At 41.1% G+C, this 14,668-nt stretch overlaps 1 protein-coding gene across 1 annotated transcript; it reads right to left on the minus strand.

Annotated features, from left to right (window-relative positions):
* Nucleotides 1–677: 677 nt before the first annotated feature.
* CHMP5 (charged multivesicular body protein 5) lies at nt 678–14,128 on the minus strand. Its single transcript, XM_041761450.1, has 8 exons — nt 13,964–14,128; nt 13,126–13,230; nt 11,484–11,530; nt 9,689–9,782; nt 9,489–9,560; nt 5,450–5,558; nt 3,379–3,491; nt 678–1,375 (listed from the first exon to the last, which is right to left on the minus strand). The coding sequence occupies exons 1-8, from the start codon at nt 14,030–14,032 to the stop codon at nt 1,325–1,327; spliced, it is 660 nt and encodes a 219-aa protein (XP_041617384.1). The 5' UTR covers nt 14,033–14,128; the 3' UTR covers nt 678–1,324.
* Nucleotides 14,129–14,668: the final 540 nt, after the last annotated feature.

Raw genomic sequence — 14,668 nt, forward strand, 5'->3', positions numbered from 1 at the left:
TACGAATAACATAAACACCACCACATATTTTGTATGTTACATGTATTATGTATTGTATTCTTACAATAAAGTAGGCTAGAGGGAATCCCTGGGTAGCTCAGCGGTTTAGCTCCTGCCTTCATCCCAGGGCATGGTCCTGGAGTCCCGGACCGAGTCCCACATCGGGCTCCCTGTATGGAGACTGCTTCTCCCTCTGCCTTTGTCTCTGCCTCTCTCTCTGTGTCTCTCATGAATAAATAAATAAAATCTTTAAAACAAACAAACAAACAAACAATAAGGTAGGCTGGGGAAGAGAAAATGTTATTAAGAAAATCATAAAGAAGAAAAAAAACATTTACAATACTGTACCGTAAAAAATCCACATAGGAGTGGATTGTGTTCAAACCTGTATTATTTAAGAGTCAACTATACTCATTACCTCAATTATTCCTTGCAAAAGCCTGTAAGATAAGCATGATTGTACTAATAAGGAAATAGAAGTTTAGCAAAGTGAGTATGCTGCTTAGTTATTAGATGGTAGACCAGGGCCCAGGCCTGGATTGTTCTTTGTTCTTTCCTCTGATGCTAGCAGTTATATTTCATTTCTGCAATAAAGTTTTGAGGCAAATCAACATTAAACTTATATTGTTTTTTCTGTACCAGAAGTTTTAAGCTGAAGTGATATTATTAAAATTATATCCTTTTGAAAAATATTTATTGAGTATAAATAAATGTCCTATACATTAAATATCAAGAAATAGTCATTATTGATTACAAGTCAGGCTGTAATACTGAGGGAACCACAGAATCAAAATATCCACTCATGATACAGTAGTGATAAATTCCATTCCAATATCAGACATAGTAATGATTTACTCACAAGACACAATAAAACCCATCAAAAAAGGCTATCACTTTAACCAACCTATAATACCACAATAGAAAATGGTTTTGAATCATAGTATGAACAGTCCCAATAATCTCATCTTTTTCTTACCAATGTCAGGACAATATGAGACTGTGGAGTTACACTATTTTAGAATTGAAAGATTCAATTTCCTTGGTTTTATTTCAAATTATTATTAATAAATGAAAACAAGTCATAAATAGCCACTGACACTTTTAAGTAAGTTAGTCTTTCATAAGAGAAAGGAAAAAAAATTTAGTATGAAGAAAGCATCCCCCAAACAATGAATCTCTTAACGGAAAAAAATAAAAGAGCAATGTAATTAAACTTTCCTTTGGAGAAAGGAAAGAAACCTAACTCTGTTATGGTAAATTTGGAAAGATAAATATTTCCTACATAATGTGTTTATTTTACACGATGTACTTGAATGATGCAAGTCTATGAAGCAGGGATCTGTGGCAATCCGAATTCATCCACCAGGACTCCATCCTGTGAAAAGAAAGCAAAGTTCAGTACCACTGGTTTTCAATTGATAACATAAATGATTACAAATATTTAGTAGTCAAAACTCATTTCTGAGTGTTTAACCAATGAACACCAAACTCTCCCTGAGATGAGAAAGCATTTTCCTGAAAGGTAAAGGGGGAAGTGATAAACCAAGAAAAGACTGGAAAAGCTCAAAATGGGTGGGGTGGCTGTCTGTAGGGTAGAGGAAGAGAAATAGTTTAAGAGTAAAACCTACGAAGGGGAAGGGCACGGGAAAGGTCTGGCAGGAAAGGCTAAGGAGTTCGTCCTTGTCTCCAGATTCATTTTCACTCTGATTCCTAAAGTGAACCACTACCTTTTGTAGCTTCCCAATCCTTAAAGAAGCAGTGCCCTAGGATAGACAGTTACTTCTATATCGTACTTTACTACAAACTTATGGGCAGTGAGACCACTATCAATTAAGAAACCACACCTCAATTGCACAGTTAACTCAGGAATCTGTGATCTTCTTAAAGCAGAAAATAGAAGATAGAAACACAGATGCTACAGGGTATTTAAAAAGGTGAGTCGTGGTAGGTAGCATTAATAAAAATTATTTCAGGTATGCTGAGAAAAAGCAACCTATGTGCCTGGAACCTTGACATGGTCAGAGGCAGGGATGGGGTGGGGTGGAATGAGCAGTTGAGAAAGGTAAGATTACCCTGGACTCATGGAGTAAGAGGGGTAAAGTGGAGGAAGATGCACATTTGGAGAAATTAGCTACTCCCCACCTTTTACTCCTCACATTTCATAGGTGGGAAAAACTGGCAAGCTTCAGAGAGAAAACAAGAATATCTAACTCGCTCCAAGTTGGGTGACCTGGGTGGCTCCGTTGGTTGTGCATCTGACTCTTGGTTTTGACGCAGGTCATGAGACTAAGCCCTGAATCAAGCTCTGCACGGAGGGCGATGTCTGCTTGAGGAATCCCCGCTTCTGCCACACCCATCCCCGACTCTTTCTTTTTAAAAGAAATATATTTTTTTAATTGGCTCTAAGTCATACAGGAATAAAGGCAGAGCAGAGACTGGCTCTTACTCAAGGACTGCGCATTCAGTGTACATGTTGGGAGATAAGGGAAACACAGGATAAACGGCAATAGAAAAAAATGACATCAGGAACTAAGATGGAGTGGACAGAATTTCATAAGTAACAGAATTTTATCTGTTTCTAATAATGACAACCATGCAGCTTTGGACAGGGCTTTCAGTTCAGAAAGTCTCTCTTTTACTATCTTTAAAAAATTTAAACTCAATTAATTAACATATCACGTACTACTATTTTCAGAGGTCAAGGTCAGTGGTTCATCAGCCTTATATAATACCCAGTGCTCATTACATCATATGCCCTTACAAAGTCCTTTTACATACAGGATCTAACTTGGTCTACACAACTATGTGAGATACTTAAAATCATCTGCATTTTAGAGATTAAGGAACAGAAAAGTTCAAAACAGTTAAGTGATTTGCCAAGGTCTCAAAGACAGTTAGTGGCAGGGCTGAAACTTAAACCTAGGTGTCCTGATTCTTTACCTTGTTAAATGAGAATCTTCCTACACTAAGTTTTATACTTAAATTATTAATCTTTATATAAAAAATCCACACTACAATTAAGCAATGAGTATGAAAGATAAAACTTTCTGTCATGCTGCTGCCTGGCATGGTTCATGCATGTGTTAGTGATACTTTTCCAGGAAATGCTGTCTAAAATCTCTAAGTGGAACCCAGTGCAAAACTCACAAGGGTAATTATGTATATTATACAAATTGTTATTGTACAAAACACTCCTGGGCATCAGTACACTAATGGGCATGATCTGTCCACAGTCCAATGCAAAGGGTCTCCAAATAATGACTGAGACAGTCTTTCCTTGTTCTAACTTAAGACTACCTTGTAGATTCCCAAATTGGTGATCCGGCATAAAACCTTTACCATTTGGCATAGCTTACAGAAAGAAAAAAAAGCTTTCACCTTATTCTTTGTGTCAGTGGGAACGCCTTCTGGAATTGCAGGTGCAGATGCTGCTTCATCCAAGTAAGAACTGTCTTCGTCAGCCAGAAGCTCATCACCCAGTGCATCCAACTCTGAGATTGAAACAGTCAGCATTTCACTACAATTGGGGCACCAGGGTCATGATCCTGGAGTCCCACATCAAGCTCCCTCATGGAGCCTGCTTCTCTCTCTGCCTGTGTCTGTGCCTCTCTCTCTCTCTCTGTGTGTCTCTTATGAATGAATAAATAAAACCTTTAAAAAAGGGATCCCTGGGTGGCACAGCGGTTTAGTGCCTGCCTTTGGCCCAGGGCGTGATCCTGGAGACCCAGGATCGAATCCCACGTCGGGCTCCTGGTGCATGGAGCCTGCTTCTCCCTCTGCCTATGTCTCTGCCTCTCTCTCTCTCTCTCTCTATCATAAATAAATAAAAATTAAAAAAAAAACCTTTAAAAAAATAAGTCTATGGTAAAGTGGGCTGGAAGTGACCAAGAAGAATGACAGGTAGAGATTTATCAGGGGAAATTCAGGATGGGAAACAAATTAATGGGAATAAAATATAAGGTTCTAGGCAAAAACAGAATGGGGAGAGAGAAGGAACAGGGGTGGGGGGGGAAGAGACGGAGTGAGAGAGAGAGAGAAGGAGGAGAAGAAGGGAAGAAGAGGAGTGAGGGAAGAGGAGAACAACTGAGACAAAGGAATCATGTGACAAATCCAGTGTGAGGTGGTTCTGTCATCTACCTAGTTACTCACGCTAGACATTGATAGACATCCTTGACCTCCCTCTTCCATATCCACTTCTCTTTTTCCACTACTACCACCTTTTGTCTCAGCCACTATTTTTTTTTATGTATTTTTTTTATGTATTTTTAAAATTCCAGTATAATTAATTGTTATATTAGTTTCGGGTATACAATACAGTGATTCAACAATTCCATACATTATTCAGTGCTCATTACAGACCAGTGTACTATTAATCCCCTTCACTTATTTCTCCCATCCTCTACCCACCTCTCCTCTAGCCAGTTTGTTCTCTATAGTTAAGAGTCTGATTTTAAAAAAAAAAAAGTCTGATTTTTTGTTTCTCTCTTTTTTTGTTTGTTTCTTAAATTTTACATATAAGTGAAATCATATGGTTTTTGTCTTTCTCTGTCGGACTTATTTCACTTAGGATTATAACCTCTAGATCCAACCATGTTGGACTCCATGTTGTTGCAAATGGCAAAATTTCATTCTTTTTTATGGCTAAGTAATATTCCACTGTGTATATCTACACCTTCATTATCATTTCATCTGTGGATAGATACTTGGGCTGCTTCCATATTTTGGCTATTAAAAACAAAGCTGCAATAAACATAGGAGTATATGTATTTTTTCAAATCAGTGTTTTTGTTCTCTTTGGGGAGAGATTCCTCTTCCTAAGGCCATTCAACAACCCCTCCCATTTTTTTTTCCTGCTAAGCTCTACTCATCCTTCAGGATCCATGCCTTTCCCCACTCCCAACTAGGTTAAATTCTCTAGCCATGTGCTCCATAGTACCCCATACTTCTCCTTCCCAATAGTTTGTGCTCTTGTAATTGATTGCTTGAAACAAGCAGTTTTTTTCTCTGGCTAGAGAAACTTCATGAATGCAGGGACCATATTAGCTTTCTTTAATGTTGAACCCCCAGCACCTAACACAGTACCTGGCATATGGTAGATGTACACTAAGTATTTGCCAGTGACTGTTTCTTGATCTGCTTTGCTGTTCTGAGGGAGAAGACTCAAAAACAGGGAGAACAAAATCCAAAGGAAAATGGCATGGAAGGGTAGTATTTAGATACCAAGTACGAGGTAAGCAGACACCTTTGCCCCGACTTCCCTCTGTAGCTTGACCTTCCCTGAGTCAGTGGAGCATGCAACTCTGACATGCCTGCCTCACAAGTTCTTTGCCCAGAAGCCGTACCATAAACTAACTCTCATAGAACCCAAGCATTTGGGAGAAGGTCCCAAGAAGTTACTCCTTTCAGACTCTAAACCTTTTTTTTCCTAATTGCTTTTCCCACAACATACCTGCTTCTAGGTCATCTTCATCTAATTCTGGGGTGCCATAACTACGGCTCAGCGCTTCTTGGATTTCATTGGCATCTTCCATCATATCTTCTAGTTGGTCTTGTAAGTCCTTATAGAAATATACATGACAGCTTTCATTCATTTCTTACTATTTTTCCTCTAACCACTCCCCACTCTACTTTCTCCTCTGAATCTTAGAAACAGGAATTTTTAAAAAGGTAATGTATGTAAAATGCTAAGTACATACCAGTTCTCAACAACTATTGGTTTCCTTCCCTTACCATAACTAGTCCTCACCTAGTGACTCTTTTTAGCTAGCCACTGAGCAGATGCTCCTTAAAAGGACAGGTTTGAATAACTCCTGAAAACCCCTTCCAATTAAAAATATGAGAGAGCTTAATGAATTATTTAGAAATCACAAAACTGAAGATTCCCCCCAACAATAACTATGAATGCCAATGACCCACATAATCTTCCTTTTTGGCAGTAAAATGTAAATTCAAAAATAAAGAAGAATTAAATTGGGGTGCTGGCTAGTTCAGTCAGAAGAGCATGCAAGTCTTGATCTTGGGGTTGTGGGTTTGAGCCCCACGCTAGGTGTAGAGATCACTACAAAAAATATACATAAACTTAAAAAAAAAGATTAGGGACGCCTGGGTGGCTCAGTGGTTGAGCATCTGCTTTTGGCTCAGGGTGTGATCCCAGGGTTCTGGGATCAAGTCCTGTATCGGGCTCCCTGCAGGCAGCCTGCTTCTCCCTTTCTCCCTCTGCCTATGTTTCTGCCTCTTTCTCTGTGTCTCTCATGAGTAAATAAATGAAATCTTAAAAAAAAAAAAAAAGAGAGAGAGAGAGAGAGAGAATTAAATTGGTGATCTTGCATTTGAACTTAAAGTGCTTCATGGGGGATCCCTGGGTGGCGCAGTGGTTTAGCGCCTGCCTTTGGCCCAGGGCGCGATCCTGGAGACCTGGGATCGAATCCCACGTCAGGCTCCTGGTGCATGGAGCCTGCTTCTCCCTCTGCCTGTGTCTCTGCCTCTCTCTCTCTCTCTCTGTATCATAAATAAATAAAATTAAAAAAAAAATAAAGTGCTTCATGGAAATCTAAAATCCTACTGCAAGAACAGATGCCCATCAGCAATTTGTCATTACAGAAAGTTTACCTAAAACAATGAATCCAGCAGCATCTACACTACCAACATCTTTCTAGTTTATGGAGAAAAGCAAGTAATAGGGACAAGCAAATTAATCTTAAGTCAGCCAAAGACTGACTACACTGTGTAGGGAAAAAAAAAGGACAGTAGTGGAAACAACTGAGTGGTACAAAAAGTTGTACTAGGCCCACCCTGGATGGAGAAACAGAAATGGAATTGGGATAGGCTTGATACCCAAAACCAGGCTAGTGAAAATAATTGACTGAGAGCATAAGTCATCTGTGAATGATCTACCTGTGATTAACTGGAAGACTACAAGGCCAGAAATAATGTAAAACCAATCTGAGAAGTGCTACAGCATAATATAGAACAGCTAATATAATGGTTAGGAGCACAGACTCTGGAATCAGACATATGCAAGCTCTAATTTTGCCTTACTTAGTGAGAAATAAAGTCTCTAAGCCATAATTTTCTTTTTTTTTTTAAGTGTATTTTTTTTTTAATTTTTAATTTTAACTCTAGTGCAGTTTTTTTATTTTTTTTTAAATTTTTATTTATTTATGATAGTCACAGAGAGAGAGAGAGGCAGAGACACAGGCGGAGGGAGAAGCAGGCTCCATGCACCGGGAGCTTGATATGGGATTCGATCCCAGGTCTCCAGGATCACGCCCTGGGCCAAAGGCAGGCGCCAAACCGCTGCGCCACCCAGGGATCCCTAAGCCATAATTTTCTAATCTGTAAAAGGAGATTGTTAATAGCCATACCTTAGAAGGTTTTCTAAGACTTTATTGTAATATTTGTAAAACACTAAGCACTTAACACTATATATTTTCCATTGTGTTAAGGATATGCAGAGTATCAACGTGCTCTTCACAGATTGAAATTTCCACAGAAAGCAAACAGATTAGTGGTGGTAATACAGAAAGTCCAAACTGGCACCATTTATCCTTCATAAATTTTATTTTTATGTTTTTTTAAGATTTTATTATTTATTCATGAGAAACACAGAGAGAAAGAGAGACAGACAGAGAGAGAAGGAGAAGCAGGCTCCATGCAGGAAGCCCGATGTGGGACTCGATCCTGAGACTCCAGGATCACGCCCTGAGTCAAAGGAAGACACTCAACGGCTGAGCCATCCAAGCGTCCCTATCCTTCAGAATTTTTAGAGCAATGGAAAACATTTGAGAACTCCTCTTGGCCTGCAAATTGGAGGTCTGTTTTTCCATTTAAAAGTGAAGATGATAGAAAGTAAAACGAAAAACACTTTAAAAAAAGAAAACATTGGGATGCCTAGGTGGATCAGCAAACTGAATGAAAATTCAGTTTCATTATATTACCAAATAATATTGTACAAATAAGACAAATATACACAGAAAATTTTCTCAGTAAATGTCCTGGAAGATGTCACTGAGCTGAACTCCGTGTAAGCAAAGACTGGTGGAAGTTTAGAAAGACAGCCACAGGGCAGCCCCAGTGGCACAGCGGTTTAGTGCCGCCTGCAGCCCAGGGCGTGATCCTGGAGACCCTGGATCGAGTCCCACGTCAGGCTCTCTGCATGGAGCCTGCTTCTCCCTCTGCCTGTGTCTCTGCCCCTCTCTCTCTCTGCATCTCTATGAATAAATAAAATCTTAAAAAAAAAAAAAAAAAAGAAAGAAAGCCACAGGCAGTCCAAGGAGGGGTGCTTGAAAAAAACTAAGATGGGAGGAATGCCTTCACTTGTACTAAAGATCCACACTCTCAGAGAATACTTCTTCAGAAGCAGTAAAATGCCAGGAAGACAGTAAGTACTCAACCAACAAATACTGCTTGAATTAGGCAGAACTGCTTTAGCAACTTTAACTTTTCTTGTTCATTTGTTTATCAACTATCAAAAACTTTCTGAGCACCAGTTATGGCCAGGCACTGTTTAAGGTATGGGATATAACAGTGAACAAGTGGATGGGGGGATTGGGTAACTGGGTGATGAGCATTGAGGAGAGGGCACTTGATAGGATGAGCACTGGGTGTTATACTAGATGTTGGCAAATTGAATTTAAAAAATGTAGGGATGCCTGGGTGGCTCAGTGGTTGAGCATCTGACTTCGGCTCAGGACATGATCTTGGAGTTCCAGGATCAAGTCTCACATTGGGATCCTGCATGGAGCATGCTACCCCTCCCTCTGCCTATGTCTCTGCCTCTCTGTGTGTCTCTCATGAAATAAAGAAACTCTTAAAAAAAAAAAAAATCTAAAGAGAATTACTAGAAAAGGGAACCAGCTCTACTCCAGGAACTGTGTTAAACATTTGACACATATATCCTCATTTAACACTTGTGACAATCCTAGGAGATGGGTAACAACATTACTACTTTACAATTGAGGAAAGAGACTCAAAATCATTAAGTGAGTTAGAAGTCTCTAATAGGAAACTGGCTGCTTATTTACTGAGTGTCTAGTATGTGCCAGGTATCACGTGCATAGATCCACAAGCTCATTTATTTCATCCTCACAATAACTGGGTAGGGCATTAGGATCCTTGTGTTAGGGATGCCTGTGTGGCTCAGTGGTTAAGAGTCTGCATTCAGCTCAGGTCATGATCAGGGTCCTGGGATTGAGTCCCGCATCAAGCTCCCCACAGGGAGCCTGCTTCTCCCTCTCCCTCTGTCTCTGCCTCTCTCTCTCTCTCTCTGTCTCTTATGAAGAAATAAATAAAATCTTAAAAAAAAAAAAAAGGATCTTGCGTTAACAAGAAGACAGAGACATCTGGTACCCTTTCCCAAAGTTACCCTGTTAGTAAACGGCAAGCCCAAGATTCAATCCATCATCTGTGTTCTTTCCATCATGTACACATTCACTTGGATTCTTTCTAAAACTAGTGTACATACTTGCAGAAACTAGTATATATCTCACCTCAATCTGGTCAATTTTCACTTGTTTATATGCTTTCTTCATTTCCTTTACTCCCAGTTTCATAGCATCAACCTAAAAAAAGGTAAGAGAGAGCACAATGTCTTAAAAGGCCGTGTTGGTGAAATTGTCTTTTAAATACTATGGGAAAAGAACAAAAGAGTAAAATAATAAAATCATGGGAAAGGGTGCTATGGAAATACCGTGGTCTTGGTGTCCTTCAATGACTGGATGGTGTAATTGGCTTGTTCCATGTTAAATGACTGTTGGGCAAGATTGTCCCGCTGCTGCTCATACCTTTTTAGAATCAATTAAGAATGGTAAATGTGAGCCAGATAGAAATCCTCAGGAAGAAAGTATCTCTAACAGTAAATAGGAATTTTCTTTAAAAAAACTTTTAAAAATTAAGTATACAGAAAAACTGGCAAAAACAATTTAATCACTCTAGCACAAATATCATTTGATGTACCCTTCCAATACTTTGTATTTGTATCTTAGTTATGAGACTATTTTCCACTTAATATTATAGCCTTTGCTGTTTTCTACATTACTACATACCCATAATATGTCTTTATGATGTTTCAAATGACTTCTATGATAAATTCCCAGAAGTAGAATTCTTGGGGCAAAGGGTAAGACGATTTTTAAGGCTCTTCATACATAAAACTAAACTGTTTTTCCAGTAGACTGAACTTCTTGAGGATAGGTATTATTTTTTACTAATCTTGTATCCATAATTAGGTAATTCATCTGGCCTGATGTAATATCTGGTGCTCAAAATGTTTTTTTAAAATAAAGTTCTATATCAAAGATATAGAGGTAGTATAATACTACCTCAAAGACTTATGTCATTATGGTCTTTATACAATATTTGGCAACCATCTAACTGAAAATTGGTCAATTCATGGTACAGGCAAATGGTGGTGAAATTATCATCACCTCAATAAAAAATATAAAGTTTCTAAAGAATGTATAAAAGGAGAGAAATGCTTATGATATAATGTGGAAAAGGACAACCTATATATACATAATATAATTTGTCTTCTAAAAAAAAAAGCTACATGCATAGATTCCGTGCCTGTGCCTGCAGAGATAAGAAACTGTAAGAAATCAGCATTCCAAAAATGGATATTTCTGGTAGTAGGAATCCAGATAAATGATTTCTTCTGTTCATGTTTATGTATTTTCCAAGCATCTATAATGAATATGCATTCCTTTTGCTAAAAAAAAGTTACTTAAAAACTGCAGTGCTATCTACTAAGAAGGAATAGTTTTACGATGCTCTCATCACTTTAAGGCATTATAATTTCTTCTTCCAATTTTGTCTAATTTAAAAGGAGGAAGGTGGTATCTGATAAAAAAGGATTTAAAAAATAAAAATAGAAATATCAACAACCTTTCTGATTCCTTATAAGCTGCTTACATCTGACCCCTGAAACTCTGCAGAAGATCTCATCATCTGAACAGCCCACAAGAGTAAGCACCAAAGATGCTATTTGGCTTCTGCTCAAACACTGAGACAGTCACTGAAAATAAATTAAGGACACTTAAATCTATTCTGGTGGGAGAAACCAAGTATTCAGGATTCTCAATTTTACAGACAAACAGAAATGCATTCTCTAATTAAATAAACATGGAATAACCCTATAGAACTGAGCAGCCCAATACAGAAGCCACTAGCCACATACGGCTACTTAAATTGTTAAAATTAACACTTCCTCAGTCACACTAGCCACATTTGGCTAATGGTACAGATGTACTGAATGGTACAGATACAGAACATCTTTATCATAACAAAAAGTTCTGTTTAGATGGATAGTGCTGCAACAGATAGTGCTAAACATGCAGGGAGAGAAAAACCCAGCTCACCAGATATGTAAATGAAATTTGCAATTAAACAAGAATGCTTATAAAATAGTATGAAAAGCTGAAGAATAAAAGACCATTTCCCTTTTAGTTAAACCTGCTGGAAGAAAGGAGGTTACACTTATAACTTACATCCGCTTTTGCTTTAAAACTCTCAAGGCTTTCTGTTTGACCATATTCTGGGGGAGAAAAACAGATTTTAATGAAAAGAAGTAGAAAACACACACATAGTTAAAGAAATCTCCCATATCCTCAGACTTACATATCTACTTATTCTCTTCTTCAAAGTTGTAGACATAGTGGCTCCTGGCCTCTTCTTCACCTCCTAAGCATAGTCTTTTTTTTTTTTTTTAATATTTTATTTATTTATTCATGAGAGATGGGGGGGGCGGGGGGGAAACACAGGCAGAGGGAGAAGCAGGCCCCATGCAGGGAGCCCGATGAGGGACCCCATTCCGGGTCTCCAGGATCATGCCCTGGGCTGAAGGCGATGTTAAACCGCTGAGCCACCCAGGCTGCCCCCTAAACATAGTCTTTAGGCCTCAGCTCATCTCTTTCTTTGCATCCCACATCTCAGGGTACTAAACTGCATTCCCCTTTCCTAGTACATATTCTTTCCATGGCAACCCCCAATAGTGCCTATTTGTATATCCAGCTGCCTCAGGGAGATTCCCAACTTGGACATCCTCTCAAAGCCAACTTGGCTATCCAATAAAACTCAACATGTCCAAACTCCTCAATCTGCTCTTATTAATATTATTAACAATGGTCCCACTAATCTCACACTTCTCTAGGTTAAGAATCTTTAGATCAACCTTACATTTCCTCTCTGTCTCTTCATGCAGTCATTTCATTACTGATTTTCAGAACTAATTTGCAAAGTGATTGCTTTCCTATCATTTTCATGATTGTCACTATGGTTTAGGCTTTCATGTCAAGTTCAGATGAGCTTTCCTGCCTCTGGTCACTCTTCATTCCATGCTATCCAACTAAGATGGCTGAGAAGAGCCTTTTGTCACCTCCCTTTCTATACTGTTCCATAAATCATTGTATTTTGTCTTCTCCAATGAAGTTCCAGGAAAAGCAGGTATTATCTCACAGATCATAATATCTAACATTTATTATTTATGAACGTTTCTATGTACCAGACACAGCGCTACGTAGGTCATATGAATTACCTCATTTAATCTTTACACTAAAAGTAGATGTTATGCCCATTTTCCAGACAGGGGAAACTGAGGTTCAGTGACGCTAGGTAACTTAGCTCAAGTAGTGAATGATTTAGAGTCAGAGAAAAAAGTAGTTCTATAGCCACAGTCCATGAACTTAAATATAGTAATCTATATTTCTACCTAATAGAAGACGAAAATAAGATATTGAGACTTTATGACAGCCATGTCTAGTAGATAGTGATGGTGTTACTAATAGAACCCTGGTCTCCAGACGACTAGTTTAGTAATTTCCCCAGCATGCCATTCCTTAACCAGTCTATTATACCCACCTAACCTGACCAGCCTGGCACTCACTGTTCTGAGATTGCCACCTTCTCAGCAGAATATATTAATTCCCATGGACATGCTTCTGGACGAGTGGTCAGCATGTTCTCTCCACCAGACTTAATGTCAGCCTTCCTCTCGTATCAAGCTGCAAACCCTCTTCCCTGAAGGATACACCCTCACATGTTTTCTCCTTACCAGACTACCACAGGGCCCTACTTCCATAGGTGCTCAAACGAGGCTTTTGCAGCACCTTCTGCAGCTGCCGCCTACCTTACCTTGGCTGGACCCTCTCTCATCTTCTTGATCTGGTCCTTATACTTCACGAGCTCAGCATCCAGTCGAGAAATCTTCTTGTCAATGGATTCTGCCCTGCTGTCCACCTTAAGGAAATAGTGGTAGTTATGACAATACACTTACATGGGAAGGGGCAGGGGAGGAAAGAAGGGTGGAAAAGTGGTTCCCAACTGGGGGAGATTCCTAGTCAGAAACACTGGGGGGCTTTTATAAACTATACTCCACCCTTCCGATTCTCATGTTCTAGGGATCCTTTCAAGTGTGCTTGAGCAGAAAAGAACTTGGGGGATCAATGGGCTGAGCTGATATTCCCCTACAATCAGAGACTAGTCAGGCTGTGGGCTCAACCAGGAGGTGTGTGAGAAGTGGGCTTTGTAAATCTAATGCTATTCGCTTAGAGACAGGGTGGTAGCTTAATGTGAGGGGCCAGAGTTCTGAATTTCCTGTTACTGAGATCCAGGATGGGAGTACGGATACGTTGACCTAGGATATCAAGTTGAGGATCCTGATGTGGGAGAGAGATGGAGGATAAAAGAGGGGGGAAGGATGCGGGCCTATGGCTGGTTGGGGTAGAAAGAAAGAGCGAGTAAGAAAAGAAAGAGCAGCAGGCCTCAGAAGGGGTTGGGTGCAAGTAGGGTTAGGGGTCCCTGGTTTGTGGCGTCAGGAATGACCTGGGTAACAGGCACGAAGGTGAGGTGGAGAGGGCCGAGGTGTCCGGGACCGGGAACGGAATGGAGGAGTAGGAGCCAGAACCGAGGGTGGGCGGGGTCGGGAGCGTCAAGAGTCCCAGAATCTAGTTATGTGGCGTCAAGTGCCCACCGTGCCAATGCAGTCAGTCAGGCTGGGCGGCGGAGCCTTGGGTTTCGCTTTTCCGAAGAATCGGTTCATCTTGGGCGGCCACGAAGAAAACCCAAACACTGGAGCAAAACTAGAAACGGAAGCAGAGTCACCTCCGCCCTCGCCTTGACTTCCGGCCCCCGCATGCGCAGGCGCGAAGTGCCTATTGGAGTTTCCCGACTCTTTTTCCGGGTTTTCAGGGCGGCCTTCCGGGGAAGGAGAGCTTCGGGAGGTCGGTGGTGGCAGGCAGGCCGGCATCAGGGGCGTGGCCTCGGGGAAGGGCGCGGGGCGGGGCTCCAGATAAGTGGGGCGGGGCCTCGGTTGAGTGGGTGGGGCCGGGGCGGCTTTGGCGGAATGCCCCGGGGCGGGAGCGGGGCCTGGTCTGAGGGGCGGGGCCTGGTCTGAGGGGCGGAGCCTGGTCTGAGGGGCGGGGCGGGGAGGTAGCCGGGCGGGGTGGCGAGGCGCGGAACTCAGCTCCCACCGCTGGGTGGTCAACAAGCGCGGGTCTGGCTGAGCGCGGTGGCGCGCGGAGACCGCGAGGCGACCGGGAGCGGCTGGGTCCCCGGCGGCGCGCCCCTCGGCCGGGCCGGGAGCCGCGCCAGTCGGTGCTCCCGGCCGAGCGCGGTCCGCCTCCCCCTCAGCGATCGTCGGCCCGGGGTGCGGCCCGCGGGCATGCCGGATCCACCA

This window comes from Vulpes lagopus, chromosome 7, assembly GCF_018345385.1.
Source record: "Vulpes lagopus strain Blue_001 chromosome 7, ASM1834538v1, whole genome shotgun sequence".
In the NCBI taxonomy this organism is placed as follows: Eukaryota; Metazoa; Chordata; class Mammalia; order Carnivora; family Canidae; genus Vulpes; species Vulpes lagopus.

Coding starts and splice junctions, on each gene's coding strand:
- CHMP5 (XM_041761450.1), bottom strand. CDS start 14,032: ATGAACCGATTCTTCGGAAAAGCGAAACCCAAGGCTCCGCCGCCCAGC. Junction 9,783..11,483: donor GTTTTAAAGCAAAAGCGGAT/GTAAGTTATAAG, acceptor GATTCTAAAAAG/GTATGAGCAGCAGCGGGACA. Junction 1,376..3,378: donor CCACTGACACAAAGAATAAG/GTGAAAGCTTTT, acceptor TTCTTTTCACAG/GATGGAGTCCTGGTGGATGA.